This window comes from Cheilinus undulatus, linkage group 8 (assembly GCF_018320785.1).
Source record: "Cheilinus undulatus linkage group 8, ASM1832078v1, whole genome shotgun sequence".
NCBI lineage: Eukaryota > Metazoa > Chordata > Actinopteri > Labriformes > Labridae > Cheilinus > Cheilinus undulatus.
Window position 1 is genome coordinate 25,013,497 of NC_054872.1, and position 17,041 is coordinate 25,030,537.

At 39.1% G+C, this 17,041-nt stretch overlaps 1 protein-coding gene across 1 annotated transcript; it reads left to right on the forward strand.

The window, feature by feature from the left end:
* The first annotated feature begins 837 nt into the window (after positions 1 to 837).
* pde11al (phosphodiesterase 11a, like) lies at positions 838 to 16,841 on the forward strand. The gene is made up of 20 exons (XM_041793314.1): positions 838 to 1,611; positions 2,173 to 2,331; positions 4,940 to 5,029; positions 5,199 to 5,339; positions 7,215 to 7,279; positions 7,397 to 7,517; positions 7,688 to 7,763; positions 7,850 to 7,917; positions 8,048 to 8,140; positions 9,086 to 9,136; positions 9,285 to 9,431; positions 9,516 to 9,623; positions 10,660 to 10,769; positions 10,847 to 10,937; positions 13,085 to 13,185; positions 13,408 to 13,485; positions 13,589 to 13,652; positions 13,945 to 14,019; positions 14,126 to 14,209; positions 16,542 to 16,841. Exons 1-20 carry the CDS (start codon positions 838 to 840, stop codon positions 16,839 to 16,841), a joined length of 2,796 nt encoding a protein of 931 aa, XP_041649248.1.
* The last annotated feature ends 200 nt before the right edge of the window (positions 16,842 to 17,041 follow it).

Consider the following 17,041-nt stretch of genomic DNA (forward strand, 5'->3'; position numbering starts at 1 on the left):
TCTTTCTTATGGTTGAGTCATGAACTCTGACCTTAACTGAGGGCAGTGAGGTCTACAGGTCTTTTGTGACCTCCTGGATGAGTCGTGGTTGCACTCTTGGAGTCATTTTGGTTGGACAACCACTCCTGGGAGGATATCTGACTGGAGTCCCAAAGCCTTGGAAATGGCTTTGTAACCTTTTCCAGACTGACAGATTTCGGGGGGGGGTATTACTTTTTCACATAGGGCCAGATAGGTTTGGATTTTTCCCCCTTAATAAATACAATCATCATTTAGAAACCGCTTTTTCTATTTACTACAGACTGCTTTATAACCTGCCAAAACATACATTTCTTTAATGCCCCTTTCCAACAAATAGCACGCCTGAACATCTCTTTGTACGAACTGTGTCCTGCTGCACGTTCTCAGCTTAGATGTAACATTAAATTCGTCCTCGGTTCTGATTGGATCGCTGCACACAGTGTCTCTGGTGGTATAGAATAGAGAGAGCGAGAGAGCAGCAAGCCCTGCAGTTTTTCTATTTGCAGGGAAAGTATGTAGGTGCCTTTGCTTTTCTACACCTCTGCATAGTATTCCTCTGAAATCTCCAGAGACACAGCTCAGTCTGTGCTGACTGACAGGCTGCATTATACTGTCGCTCTTCTCTCAGGCGTCATCACTCTGCTCTTTAACAAACTGGATCCACTTCTGCTTGGTTAGGGAGAAGAGAGCCATGGACTGCCTCATGTAGGAGTGGATGAATAAATGTTCGAGGACTATATTGCCCCGAGAAGCTCGCTAACATCCCCTCTCCTCTAATTCTATCATATCTGTGTGTTTCCACAGCAGCTTCACACCATGACAACATTTGATTTCTCGGACATAGAGGCGTTTCTAGATCTCCATCCTGATCTTTTTGAGGAGTATCTCATCCGAAAGGCGAAGTGTGATCAGGTGAGCAGATGGTTGAAGGAGCACCCGCCGTCCAAAGTCACCACATCCGAGGAGAAGCGCAGCGCAGCCAGGGATCCGCTCTGGCCGACTAACCCGGACGGTCTCCGGCGCAGATCGTCCCATATGGAGCTACGACGAAACTTTGCCCGCTCCAAAGCAACCACCACGCACCGGACCTACGATGAGCATGTGAGCCTGAGCGAGCACGAGTCCCAGTCCAGCATGAGGCGCCGTGCGCTCCTGCGTAAAGCCAGCTCCCTGCCTCCGACCACCGCGCACATCCTGAGCGCGCTGCTAGAATCCAGGGTCAATGTGCCCCAGTACGCGTCCAGCGCCATCGATTACAAATACAGGCTGAAGGAAACAAACGAGAGGGAGTTTTTCCTGGAGTTAGTGAAGGATATCTCTAATGATCTCGACTTAACAAACCTCAGCTACAAGATCCTGATAAATGTGTGCATCTTGGTGAACGCAGACAGGTGTTCGCTGTTCCTCGTGGAGGGACCCGCGCACAAGAGGACGCTTGTGTCTAAATTCTTTGATGTGCACTCTGGCACCACAGTGAGACCATCTTCCAGCACCCTGAACTCTAACGAGGTGCAGGTTCCGTGGGGGAAAGGTATCATTGGATACGTTGCAGAGCACGGGGAAACTGTGAACATCCCAAACGCATATGAGGTAACTGAACGAATTCATTTCAGATGTATTTCAGTCACGTGGAGCTATTGTTGTAGATGTTAGCTTGTCTGTAAATGGGATCATACACAGGGGGTAAAGAGAGAGGAGCGTACTTTTTGTCAGCTGTTTCGAAAGTTCATTGAAGGGATCGCTTATCCCCGGGAAAAATAGGAAGGATTTCTCTTGATAACCTTAATTATGTCAGAGAAAGAAATGCTTCCCCCTTTAATAGTCAAAGAAATGTCAGCAAAGCAAGCGTAATAATTCTCATTGCTCCCACGAGGCCACTCTCGTCTTATAAACGCTACCAGTTGCCTTCCACATCATTATATCTTGGCCCTGGGCTGCAAAATGACGACGCGGATCCCCCTGAGGTCTGTCACTGCAATAGAGTAAATGTGTGTCAGCTAAAGTTAAAAAAAAAAAAAAAAAAAAACACACACGTACACAACAGTACCCAACAACTGCGTCAGGAACGTGACGAGCGCCTAACTGGCGTTTGAGTGAAGTGTGTGTCAGTGAGGAAACATGTTTGATAAACTTACACATATCTTTCTCCAGGACCACCGCTTCAGTGATGAAATCGACAAGTTAACAGGCTACAAGACTCAGTCCATCCTCTGCATGGCCATCTGTAACAGCGATGGGGAAGTGGTTGGTGTTGTACAGGCAATCAACAAGAATCCCATGGGCACACCCTTCACTGAGGATGATGAGAAGGTGAAGCTAAATTGTGTCTCAAAGTTGGAGGAAAAACTCATCAGCTCCATGTTAAGGGGAATATTTCATATTATCATCCCTTTATTGCCCCGTTAACAGCATCACTGTTATTGCACTTGGTTTTACCATTATGGGCATTTTAAAGATGGAGTTAAAATTAGATTCTTGTGGAACATTGTGTTTCCCCCCACCACCATACACACACACTTATTGCAGAGCCTATTGAGCCATCAAGATGAAAACTGTTTTTTTACAGTGACTCCCTTTTAATGGCTGTGAGATGGGGGGAAGTGTTCCTCACATGAGAAATGAAGAGAGGTCAGCCTCATTCTCATGCATGCAGCATTAAATATGTGAGGCTGTGCAATAGATATGCATACTTAGAGAAAACACTTTTGAGTGGATGCACTTGCAATTGCTCCCTGAGCGACCCACTTAAAGTGCGTTTATACAATCTGCATCTTTTAGCTTAATTTATGGTTCAACGGCTTAGGCATATGATTTCATTCTCCCAGTTTGATGATACCAAAGTCAAGATACATATTGCAGACATGCAAAGCAATGGTCTCTTCTTGACATATGTCTACAAGTCATAAAAACAAGTCTTACATTTCCTTGATATCAACACACATAAAATCTGAGCGATGCTGTTGGTGTAAATCAAGTTGTGGCCCCTTTATTCAGTCAGTACTCTGAAATGCAACAGTTTGTCCACAAGGTGGCAGAATACAGTTGTAAGAAACCATTTATTCCCAAACTCCTGAGACTCAAGCTTTTGTTTCCCTTAAACCAGGAGTGTCAAACTCAATCACAGCAGGGGCCGGATTCTGGATTCAGGACTAACCTGTGGGCCTAACAGGGTCACCTTTTTACCCATAAACTGCCGACCTGCTTCACCGGTAATTAAAAAAAAACAAACAAACAAACAAAAAAAACTTAACACTGATGATAAACGATTTTGACATTTCAAAAATGAAAAAAGATAAGTTTAAAACATGAAATTGAATTGTAATGTTTTTAATGGCAAATATAACAGAAAGGAAGTCAAAATCATGACTTCAAAAGGTCAAAATATGAAATAAAATTTGTAATGATGAAATTAAAAGTCAAAATATGATTCAAATTTTTAAATTGTGAGTCTAAAACATCAAACTATGAGATTATGAAGTCACAGTTTGTAGTTGAAAATATGAGGTAAAATCCAAAATAATTGGTTAAAAAGGTCAAAATATCACTTAAAAATTAGAATTACGAATCTTAAAGCTTAAAATATTATATGCGAAGTCAAAATTGTGAGCTGAAATACTCAAAGTATGAAATTAAAAGTCAAAATCCTAAGTCTGAGTCCTTATTGTGAAATGCTAAATTGAAAATGTGAAATTAAAACACAAATCAGTTTCTTTTACCACATTCCTGACTTCTTATCCAAATCTTTTTACTCCTTACTTTTTCAGATTTTGTGACTTAACAAGGATATCTTAACTCATCAAGGATAAGTTTCCATTTTTATACTCCAGGAAATCTGAAGACTTCATACTGATGGGCCAGTTATAACAGAAATAGGAGATCATCTTGCGGGCCGGATTTAACTGTTCCAAGGGTCAGATTTGGCCCCCAGGCCTTGAGTTTGACACCTGTGCCTTAAACTATTAGATTTCCAGATCATTAGAGAAATATAATTATAATATATTAACAAAAATTCATGTGAAAATCCTTAAATCCAATAAACCACCAACATATCCTCAAACAATCTTTAAATGTTGCTGTGAAACTTGACAAAAAGCCTGCAGATTTAAATGGAAATTTCCCCCAAAATTCCATGAAAACTCCTGAAATTTTAAGCAAATTCTCCAAAATGTCAAAGTAAATTCCATCAAAGTTTTCAAATTGAATTCCCCAAGATTTGCATATAAATTCCCCCCAAATTCAAAGGAAAAATAATGGAAAATTTCCAAGCCAACTCACCAGACATCCAACCAAATTCCCCAAAATCTGGAAATTTCAAGAGGGACCAACAGCCCCATTCCTGAAAATGCAAAGAAAATTTTCACCCACATTCAAAGCAGAAGATTTACTTTAACTGTGGACATGCCAGAAAAAGATCTAAAAAATCCTGATAGCAGAAATAATTACTTTGTTGTAAGAACACTAAAATGTGATGTCCTCATTATGGCCTTCAAAGGTTAATGTATATGTGATCTCTAACCACATAAGAATCAACATAAACAAAGTTTTACAGAAGTTTCAACATCTTCATGATTGCCTTTGTGAGAACCTGAAAAGAACTCTAAATAAAGCAAATGCAAAGTAAAGCTTTTTACTCCTTTTAACAACAAAGCCACTAAAAATAGAAAGAGTAACATCTTTATTTGTCGGCTTATTTGGACACTGAAGGTCTCTGATGTTTCACTAAATGCTGTCTTGCCTCTGAATCAATACTTCATTAATTGGCAGTCTATTTAAAAGCATTTTGTTCAGGGCAGCAGCTAACCTTGTCATGACTTTCCATCCTCACATTTTATAGTTTTCTCTTGCCCAGTAAATACCTTAAAAAGTGTGCAAATTGCTTGCATCTATATTTTTTTCTTTACATTTTTTCTTTGCATAGGTTCTGCAGATGTATCTACCATTCTGTGGAATATCTATCTCCAATGCCAAGCTGTTTTCAGAGTCCCGCAAGGAGTACGAGAGGAGCAGGGTATGAGAATGTGAACGGTGCATGTGCAAAAGATTTTTCCACCAGAGGATTGTTAAAGACATAAAATACTGCAATATTCTTACCTGAAATCTTCCTCCAGCATAAAATAACAGCTATTTATAAATTGTATGATGAAAAAAATCATGAGTGTTCTTTGTCATCACCACAGGCTCTGCTGGAGGTGGTCAATGACCTATTTGAGGAGCAGACTGACCTGGAGAAGATTGTCAGGAAGATCATGCAGCGAGCGCTGACACTGCTGCAGTGTGAACGCTGCTCTGTGCTTCTTCTTGAAGACATCGACTCACCTGTGAGACTTTAGGCTTTTTATGAGTTATGCATTTTTTCTGCTTTAGACTGAAATACGACATGGTTTTATGCCTAACTTTAGGTCAGATTTGTGCCCAACAACAATCAAGGGGGCCTTTACCACTTAAAGTCTGGTCACAAATGACCAGAAAGTGTCACCAACCAGATGTTATAGTTTTATGGCTCAATTGTCCCTAATGTGTTTTCTTGTGAGGCCACATTTAATCACATGAATTTCTGTGGGATCTCTTATGTGGGCCAGATGTGTGGTCTAATGTCTGGCCAAGTGGGCAAAAAAAGCTTTTTTAAATTAATTTGTTAAGTCTGTCAGTTCTCATCAACACTCTATTATACCCCTAGAAACAGCCTCTTCTGAGTATACAGGGCCCCTTTAAGACCATAGATCTCAGACGCCTCCTCTTGCAGACCACTACTGTGAGACACAGCATCTGTTAGAACAGAATATATTTTCTTCTTTTTTTTGTTTTAAATTCAACTTTAGTTATAAACAAATCTGGCAGTAACATTCATAAAACATCCACACTGCAAAACATTAGAGACATTCAGACATCTCATAAATAAAACAAAAAAAAAAAGGTCTGATGTCTAACCTGGGTTAAAATATACAGTATATAGACCCATTTCAGCTACCTAGGCTACATTTTAGCAACACAGGTTTATGTCTTACATAGAAATGTTAACTGGATAGCTCGTGAAGCAATGTTAGCTTTAGCTGAAGCTAAGAAATCTAAAGCAGGCCAAGGTTCTCTCAACAACTTCTTAAATGGGCCGAGCTTAAGCATACATATTATAATCTGATGTAGCTAAAGTTGCTAAATTTGCTTTAGCTCTAGCTGCATTACCTATGTAGTTTATGTTGTTAATGTTACTTGGATAGCTGTAGATATAGCTACATAGCTTTGTACCTACATAGCTTGTGCAGCTTTTTTAGCTCTAGCCATGCATTAGCTTAATAACCTTGTTATCAATGTAGCTAATATAGCTTCTTTAGCCTTAACTACATTAGCTGGGTTAGAATGTTTGCATGGAGGAGTATCTTTTTTAATAGGCACAGATTGTTTTTTTCTGCTTTATTAAATGATTTGTAATCAGGTTTTCAGGTCAGGTTTTTGACTTAAAGTAACTCAGCCTAACCCTTACCTCAACCTTTACCCTAACCTAACGTGAAGATTAATATGATCTTATTTTTAAAGTTTATGCGCGGGCTGCACTGCGGCGCAGGGGTTAGCATTGTTGCCTCACAGCAAGAAGGTCCCAGGTTCACTTCCCTGTCAGGGCCTCTCTCTGTGGAGTTTTTATGTTCTCCCCGTGCATGTGTGGGTTCTCTCCGTGGCTTCCTCCCACCACCAAAGCTCATTAAGTTAATTGGTGACTCTAAATTGGCCGTAGGTGTGTGAGCATGCCTCGTTGTCTGTGATTGACTGCCGACCAGTCCAGGGTGTACCCTGCCTCTCGCCCAGTGACACCTTGGATAGGCTCCAGCCCCTCCACAACCCCTTATGGGATAAGGGGCATAGGATAGCGGTATGGATGGAAGTTGATGCGTGTATTTCTGTTCTGTCAGATGCAGTATCTCACGGTAGTGGTCTGCAGCCAGACTGTCTTGCAGTACTTAAGGAGGGCTTCCAAAAAAATAATATAACGATTAAAAACAGAAATGTATTTATTACTCCACAATAAACGTTTATGGTACAGTATATATTTGAATGTATGTCATACCATTATGCAGAATGTTGCATCGCGAACCTTTAACTTTTTTTTTTTTTTTTTTTTTAATCCTTGTGCAAAAGTCTTTAACTTTTATTCATAAAAGGTATTTCTGCTGGTTGTGACTGGTCTATATTTTTTTCTTAAGGTTGTGAAGTTCTCCAAGACGTTTGAGCTCATGTCTCCACTGTGCAATATGGACCGTGACATTGGGTAAGACAGACACTTGCAGATTAATGTGTATTTAGCATGGGTGGGAGGACAACATTAATTCAGTATGTCCTGCCGAGTCCTTAAAATTGTTCCTGTTTTTGTTTTTGGCAACATCAGCATGGAGAAGCTATCGTGTTCTGATTGGCTGATCAATAACAGCATTGCTGAGCTGGTGGCTTCCACAGGACTACCCGTCAACATCAGCGATGTGTGTCAGGACCCACGCTTTGATGCTGAGGTGATGTCACAGTTTCTCCATTAGACCTTAAAGAGCTCATACAAATGCGTGGACACATACACATATATGCTTAGTTTTAATGATTTTCAAGGCCTTGCAGATCTTAAAACCTATCATTTATTTTTACAAACACAGGCTTTCTGCTCTGTCACTGTCTCTTCTCTTTACAGGCTGATCAGGCGTCAGGCTTTCACATCAGATCTGTGTTGTGTGTCCCTATCTGGAATAGAACTCACCAGATAATCGGTAAACTTACTTAAAATAATCCATGTGAATACACTGAAATGTAACTTTCATGTTACTGTCAACAATATTTTTTGTGATTCATACAGGTGTTGCACAAATACTAAACCGCCTTGACAGGAAGACTTTCAGTGATGCAGATCAGAGACTGTTTGAGGTCAGTTTTTAGTTTTTAGATTTGATTACAGTGAGCAGTGGTTTAAGTGATCCTAGTTGTTTAAGAAATGTTTTGATGAAAAGTTGTGCTTTTATGTATTTTATCTGTTTTTTTTTGTGTGTGTCTACAGGCATTTGTGATATTCTGTGGCCTTGGAATTAACAATACTATGATGTACAATCAAGTTAAGAAGACATGGGCCAAGCAGTCTGTAGCACTTGATGTAAGCAATGCATCAAATCAGATGCAATGAAATTTTATTTTATTTTTCTCCAGCAATCCGGAAATGCAGATATTATACATTCATAATACTTTCTTTGTATGCATGTGTGCTGTCTTCTTTTTCTTGTCTTTACCCAACATTTCTGTCTCTTTCAAAATATGAGAACTAAATGGCATGACCAGGAAAGACAAAGAAGAAATATGTATGCATAGGTTTGGCAATCAATCAGAGCTCAGCACAAACTAATGTCACCATTTGACAGACATTTTTCTATTGCAAAACATGTCTGGAGAATGGCTACCATTTCTCATCAGAAATACTAGAAATTCATCCTGTTCAGTCCCCCCCACCCCCCACCCCAAAAAACATGTAACCTCTGTTTATTAAATACTGTAAATATAGTAAAACCATTAATATTTAAATAGCACTCTTAAAAATCATGTCCTGTGCCATTAAAATAGTATGAGATTACAGCAGTTAAGTGGCATCATTGATAAATGATAATCCAAACAGAATTATCTCTTCATGCTCATTAGTGTCTCCATCTGTGCTCTGCTCCACTGCCCGCAATCTAACCTGTGCACATTACCCACAGCAAACATGGTTCTCCATCTCTGACATCAATATTTCAGCTGCTCTTAATAATTTATGATAAATACATGTGCCAGTCTCCTCACCTCTTATTAACAGCAACACACAGTTGTATTTCTGTCACACACTCTTCATTGTTTTTCTTAAACACCTGAGAATTTCTTCCTCTCAGGAAACAAAAATATGACGCAAGTTGGTTTTAAAACTAGAGATGTACTTTCTTTGATATTGGTTGTGTAAGAAAGATGGATTGCATTACAATTTGGGTTGCACTGATTATCAAGTAGAGCAATGAGTGTTTTTTTTTAACCATTAGCCTTTATATAACAATGTAAGTATTACTCCTGTTTTTAGATGCTGTCCTATCATGCTACCTGCTCCAAGGTGGAAGTTGACAGGCTAAAGGTATTCGTCAAGAAAACCTAACTCATTATGCACATTATAATTACACTTTATGCACAGTGAGAAATCTTGTATAGTGAGAGGTGTATATAGTGGTGCATCCTTCTCTGGTAGTAATGTTTAATTGACAGCTCTGTCCTCTCCCCCTAAGGCAGCTAAGATCCCCCTGAGCAGTGAGTTAGGCATCGATGAGTTTCACTTCAATGACTTTTCTTTGGACAATGATGCCATGATCACTGCATCACTCCGGATGTTTCTGGAACTTGGAGTCGTCCAAAAGTTTAAAATTGACTATGAGGTGAGGCTGAGGGGTCATGCACTAGAGTCCATGTTGTGAATACAGTCTATATGCATGTTGACCTGTGTTTCTGTCCTCACATAGGTTTTGTGCCGCTGGCTTCTGACTGTGAGGAAGAACTACCGAACTGTGGCGTATCATAACTGGAGGCATGCTTTCAATGTATCCCAGTGCATGTTTGTAATGATCACAGTAAGTTTCAACCACAGTCTGTAAAGGTGGGAACAATTATCTACAAAAGCACAGGAATGTTTTTACTGGACCATTTAAGAAATAGATTTAGTTTGCTCCATTTTTCAACACCTGAGTTTTCTGCACAATTCTGATCTGAACAATATCTTAAATTAGCATCTTTACCCTCACTTTTACCACTGTGAGTCATTCACTTCCATTTTTGCTTCCACTGTACTGTCAAACTGTCCACTACAATAAAGGGCATCTACATCAAACTCCACCATCTAAACTTAGACCCTTGATGATGATAAAAGCTGTTGGTATTGCTTTTAAGGGCTGCAGTGTAAAGAGGAAGCAACTGCAGATCTTAAGCAAATCAGCAGCCAGTCATCAAAAGATCAATATGAGGAAACATTACAGGAGAGGCATAATTAAGAGTAAATTCAAAGGAAGAGCCTTAGAGTAATGTGTCAAAGAGAATGATAAACTTTTGTTCAATAAGACAATGCAAACAATGCCTTATTGATTAAAAAATGTCCCATATAATCCCATCCTTTTCTATGCCATGTTGACCTTTCCCACCCTTTACCATTTCACCCATTAGATCCTATCCTATCCTGTCCAACCATTTCCACTCCTACTCCATGCAGTTCCTATAAAATCCCATCTCATCCCACCCACTTCCACTCTAGTAAATCCTGCCCTGTCCTATCAATGCAATCTTATAACCTCCTATCATACTCCATCTCATCTGATTCAGTCACACCCCATCCTATCATATCCTATCTCTCCCATCCCATCTCAGTTTATTCCATGCCATCCTTATTTTATCATCTCAATCAACTGGATTAAAGGCATTGTGGGCTCCTCTCCTACCCATTCCCAAACCCTCACAATTCATGACATTATGTCAAGTCATTCCTACTTATCAAGTCCTATCATATCCTATCCTGTCCCAATAAAAATCATGGGGCAGTGAGTCAGAAAGAATGAATATCTATAAAAACATGAATGAAATTGTGGTTAGTTTAGTTCTCTGCTTTGTTTTTGTCAGACAGCCAACTTCCAGGATGCTCTGTCAGATGCAGAGATACTGGCTTTGATGGTCGGCTGTCTGTGTCATGACCTAGACCACAGAGGCACTAACAATGCATTCCAAGCCAAGTAGGTGACCCTCACCAGTAGTTTTATGACATGTCACATTTGCAAACCATTTAATGCTCTGTTTATTATCTTTTAAGGACAGGCTCTGCTTTGGCTCTTCTCTACGGGACATCAGCCACCTTGGAGCATCATCACTTTAACCATGCGGTCATGATTCTACAAAGTGAGGTCAGACTCATGTTTCCATTCATTCTGATTCCCATTTAGGTTCTAAGATTTATGGAATATGAAATGTATGCCCAAGTTTTAGTATTTAGTGGTATTAGTCTTCCTTCTTAATCTCAGAGCACAAATGTTCTTAGTGAATAATATGTGAATTACTTGCTGCTATCCTCTTTGCTGCTGTAACACCACAAATTTCTCCATTGTTGGATAAATAAACGATTATCTTTTTCGTCTTATTTAAGATGAACAGACAAAAAAAGTCAGACTAGCCAACTAGTCCTAATCTAAGAAAATTATCAGGAAACAGTCAAAACTGAGCATGATTTAACTTGTGGAGAAACATACAGTGCCTATAGAAAAAGTATTCATTCCCCTGGATGTTTATCCTTTTACTGATTTTAATCAATCATAATCAATAGAATTTGACCCCCCAAAAAAACTTTAATGTCAAAGTGAAACAGATCTCTACAAAGCCATGTCAATTGAATAAAAATAGGTAATGTAAAATAAGTGACTGCATAAATACCCCCCCCCCCACATACACACACACACACACACACACACACCCACCCCCCCACACACACACACACACCTATAAAGTGACTGACCTAATTCAACAGAGGTCCAGCCAAATGCAGAAAGAAAGTGCTTGTAGTCTGACAATTAGTAAAATAGGGATCACCTCATTCAGAAGGGGAGAGAGAAAGAAAGGGGTGATTGAACAAGCAGCCATGCTTGATATGTTGATTGAATAGGCTGCTACTGATGTCATTAGGCTCTTGTGTGTGCAATGCTGTGTTCACGTCCAGCATGAAAAATGACGTACTCTTCCACTCTCTCATAGTCATGAGGATATGTTTACTGAAATGTGGTTTGATTTTACATGAATCAATACTCGGGGTTACCAGTGGAATTCGGTTGGTACGTATAAAAGTACCAAATTCAGTACTCATCCCTAGTCTGGAAGATCTAGTGACTGGTTAATCAGTGGTCCTAGCTACCATTGCACCATGAAGACAACATAACACTCCAAGCAACTCAGCCAAAGGACATCACCACAAACACACTGTGATGCTGTCTGTTTGTGTGGGAGAGAGAATATGACTGGAAACATTTCATCCTCAGTGTGTGAAACTTTTTAAAAAGGAAACTCCACAGAATTTTGTCACGACTTCACTCATACAGTGTGAGCACTCAGGTCATGTATGACCAACGGACCGTGGAGTGTGAGCACATAAATTGTGTACGATGGTGGTGTGTTGTAAGTGAGTCAGTTGAACAGTATTCTTTTTTTTTTTTTTTTTAAGGTTTATTTTGGGCTTTTCATGCCTTAATTTAATAGGAGGAGGACAGTGGCTAGAGCTGGAAACAGGAGAGAGTGGGGAGAGACATGCAACAAAGGGCCACGGGCCAGATTCAAACCCAGGCCCCCCGTGTACGTGGGTAGCGCTGTAGACTACTAGGCCATCTGCGCGCCCATGAGGTGACATTCTGCCACAACCGCTGTAGAGACGGCAGTTGTATGCCCGGCTTTACAACTTAGATACATTTGGTGAGCATTAAGGGCCATAAAAAAATAGGTTTATTCATTTAACCAGCAAGCAAGATTTCATTTAGTTGGCTAATCTTGCACTACCCAAAGGACTTGACTTGATGTTGCACATAATCATTACAGTAAGAAAATCGGAATGAATATGTGTACAAAACAATAAACACTCAGCCTAATGACCATCATGCATGAGGACATGTCTGATCCCTATTTTAAAATTGGGAATTCTGTTATCATCTTTGGGATGATTTTAAGCTTGTTTCTTAAAGCACTGGTGTTTTAGAAAGCCACTTATTTGCACTTTGGGACACTGCTGAGCACAGAGTGCTTGTGGGTAGGCGGCAGCAGTGACCAATATGTGGCTGCTTTGTCTCAGATGTAGATCAGTTTGATCATTAGGAACTGTTTCTCTATTGATTTCTTTTAACATAGTACAGAGGAGAGTCTGTATACATTGCTAATGAACATTGATAATAGGGGCTTCATTTGACAGTGAGCAATGACTCTCCCAATGTGTTGGCTGGATAAAGACATTTTAGTCACTATTATTCATCCCTGCCTTCTCTGGTGTGTGTGTGTGCGTCTGCCTTTCCTCTCATAGGGTCACAATATCTTTGCAAACCTCTGCTCTGAGGAGTACAGCAACATGATGCAACTATTGAAGCAGGCTATTCTCTCCACAGACCTTACACTGCACTTTGAGTAAGCTGTTTTTCTTGTATTTAAAACTTTTCCACTTGTTTAAGTACAAAATGAAAAAGATGATTACAGATTCTTGATAGAAATTCTTATCCTTAATAAAAAGAATAACTATTTATATTTCTTTGTGAAAGTGGTAGGTTACTGTGGTGAAAGCTGCTTTGGAATGTATTCTTTTGCCTTTTAACATTTGCTGTATCCTTGAATATCTTTTTGCACTGTAAGGCGCAGAACCAAGTTCTTTGAGTGTGTTCTTTCTGGAGAATTCAGCTGGACGGATGAAGGACACAGAGGAGTTCTCAGGTTTGTGCTAATTAATAAAAAAGCTTTTCTGTTTGCAGATCTCTTTTACTGTGATGTGCAAAACAAGTTTCTAGAACTGAGCTTGAGGTGATGTCATTGATAGGTCCATGCTGATGACCGCATGCGATCTAGGCGCTGTAACTCGTCCTTGGGAGATCTCAAAACAGGTCACTAAGATAATATCTGTCATGTCTGGGGTTTCATGTAGAAAGTTAAAAGTGTATGTCAAGTTTGTCAAAAATAATGCACATCTCTTCTGCTTTAGAAGTTAAAGTATAAAAAAAATGCCCATGTCCTTGCAGAAAAATGTCAATTTCCTCGCTAAATCACAAGAGCAGATTCTTGACAGACCAGAGTAAAATGCATGCAACCTCTAGCTTTAGCTTTTAGTCCATGTTTTAACCAAAGTTCTCAAAAGTTACACCATGTTTGATGAAAATAACATAATGATTGTTACAGGTTGCAGAGCTGGTAACGAGTGAATTCTTTGAACAAGGTGACAGAGAGAGGTCTGAGCTTAAGTTGACCCCAGCGGTAAGTGCAAAAGCTTTCCAGCGTACATTCAGTCCATTTTCTTGATTTGAGGAATTTATTAATAGAACAAAGTCAATGTCTTTGGTCCTCTGTAACCTTTCTGTAGGCCATATTTGATCGTAACCGCAAAGATGAACTCCCTGCTCTACAGATGGAGTGGATTGATGGGATATGCAAACCCCTTTACCAGGTACCAATGAGGTCTTTAGTTTCACACTCTTTGAGGCTTATTTTTACAATGGGATTTTTTAATGTTGTTAGTAGTTTGAATATTAGTTTACTTAACCAATAACACATGAGGTTAAGATGTTGATGTTGGTCACTGCTGACCAAATTACTGCAGTGATGATATTCAGCTAAACAGCTTGAAATCAGTAGTGAAATGTAAAGATCGACGATTGATTTTTTGTAAAACTCTGCCAACTTAGAGAAATCACGTGAAACAGACAAAAAAAAGCACAGGACTGTACTGTGCAGCCTTATAACAACTTGTATCAGCTATGGTCTTCAAACTATTAAATCCTGATAATAAAAATAGACTTGAAACAAGTGATAACTTAAATGCTGCAGTTTATATTTTCTTGTTTGATGATAGGGATTGTGCTCTTCTGTCACTGCATAAAAAGATGGCATGAGAAATAAACGCTGTGCTGCTGTTCTAATATTTTCTCTCCATGCTGTTAAAAATGCATAACCTCAAAGATTATTATTTTCATTGAATAGTAGCTGGTAAAAGAGTGCATTATAAATTGAAAACTACTAATAAAGTCATAATCCATTATATTATATTCAAAATATTAAAGAGCGAAAATTAAAATGACAGATTGTAAAACGGTATGGCAAAAAAATCTAGCTTTATTTGCATGTAGGGCTGTTAGAGTTAATGCATTAATCGTGATTAATTAAGGTCCATAATTAGTACATTAAATTTTATTTATTGCAATAATTTTATATTTTATTGTCCCTCTCAGCACTTTAAGCCAATGCACCTTCTACCTGCTGCCACAGTCTTGTAAAATAAGAAAACCACTGCTCCTTAGTGTCTCGTTTCACTTAAAAAAACCTGACCCTAAGACTGTAAAAAATAAAATAAAACAAAACCTGTTTAAATTGCAAAGTAGTGCATTTCAAAATACTGAGACAAGTGATTGATGCCCCAAGATTTATTGGGATTAAAAACTCTACTTTAAAAAAAAAAAAGTATAACCCAAGTGTTGTTAAACAGAGCAAATAATTTTTCCAAGTATCATAGTTTTATTTTAGATGCTTACATTATTGTATTTCACACACAGAAACAAAATTAATTCACAAAAAACAAAAATTACCAGAGTCAAAATGTTTAGCCCCAATTAGAACTGACCCTTTTTTGTTGAGTCATAGTGGAAACTAATGTTGTGGAAAGATGTGCTTTTGTAATGTTCAACACTTGTAAAAATCAAGTTAGGAAGAGAAACTAAACTAGTGAGAGATGTGTCTAAAGACCCCAGAACAACTGCCAATGACTTACCCGAGTCACGAATTGTAGTCTCAAAGAGGACCATCACTAGAGCCCTGCACAGGAATTGACTGTGAGGAACAAGAAAAACTCCACTTCTGCAGAAGAGACACCTTCAAGCCAGACTGAAGTATGCTAAGGACAACCTGGAGAAAGAGCATGTATACTGGAATCTCAAAATAGTGAAAACAATCATGAAGAGAAAAGCACTTGTGAAGATTTTTAAAGAAAACTTCAAGCAGTCAGAAGCAAAACTGTGTCTGGGTCGTCACTTTGTCTTCCAACAGGACAACAACCCAAAACATACATAGCTCCTGGTGAAGAACTACCTTCAGAAGACCAAAGTGAACATTTTTGACTGGCCTGCACAAAGCCCTGTTTTTAATCTGTGGGGTGTACTACTGACCAAGGTCCATGCCAGAAGATCATCAAATCTGGAGGAGCCTGAGAGATTAGTGAAAGAATAATGGGCTGGGATTTGTCAGGAGACGTGTCAGACTTGTTGAAAACTGCAACAAATGAATGCAGGCTGTTATCTGGCAAAAAGGGGACACAGCTGACTATCAGTATTAGGGGGGCTAACAATTTTGACCTTTCTAGTTTTGGTTTTTGTTTCTGTGTGGGAAGTAAAATAATATAAGCATCCAAAATAAAATTGGGATGTTTGGAAAAGCTGTGTAAAAAAAATCCTTGCTCCAAGGATTTTGCTCCAAGTGCTCCAACAGCACTTGGGAAATGATTTAAAAAATTAAATTTTCATGGGGGGGTTACAAATTTAATCCTCATCTGTATTTCTAAGGTATGAAACTGACTGATAAAGAAAAGCACTGTTATATGTAAAGGTAAATTAAAAGTACTTAGAGCTGCTACCTGAGGCAGAGCAGTCTGTTGTGAGCAGTTATTAGTTTCAACTCATTTTGTCAAGGATGTTTTGGTTTGAATTGACTTTGTGTCATCACTTATGTAATGCTTCTTTGGACCACACAGTCAGAACTAACAGGTGTATAACCTCCTGTATTGTTCCCAGGCACTGCTGAAACTCAACAGGAAGCTGCAGCCTATGGTTGATCAGATTTATGCAAATCGAAGCAAATGGCAGGATATCTGCTCATCCTATCAGGAAGCACGCAGAGCCTCAGTGACCAATCTGTGTCCTGAATCAGAAAATATGCCCGAACCCCAGAGAGATATAGAAATTAATGAACAGCAAGACCCTGCAGGTACTTTAAACACCACATTTGGGTCAAAGTCGAGCTGCAGCCAGGATCAGAGGTGTAGAACAAACGAAGGTTCTTCTGATGATTACATATCATCAGCAAAGAAATAAAGTAAGCTCAATTTTTATCAACAGGTTGATCAACATGATAGCTCACACGGGACTCTTCTTATTCCCTGTATTTTTCCCTAACAAATGCACTACACTGAATGCAGTTTACCTGCTGAGCACATAGCTTCTTGAAAGTGTCACTGTGTTATCTCAGGACAGTGAAGAATTCCTGTGAGGAAAAAAAAAAATATTTTCAAAGG

What these genes read in the sequence shown, in the direction of transcription:
- pde11al (XM_041793314.1), top strand. Translation starts at nt 838, where the DNA reads ATGACAACATTTGATTTCTCGGACATAGAGGCGTTTCTAGATCTCCAT. An exon ending in AGGAGTACGAGAGGAGCAGG is followed by an intron (nt 5,030 to 5,198) that starts GTATGAGAATGT and finishes TCATCACCACAG; the next exon opens with GCTCTGCTGGAGGTGGTCAA. An exon ending in TATGCAAACCCCTTTACCAG is followed by an intron (nt 14,210 to 16,541) that starts GTACCAATGAGG and finishes TATTGTTCCCAG; the next exon opens with GCACTGCTGAAACTCAACAG.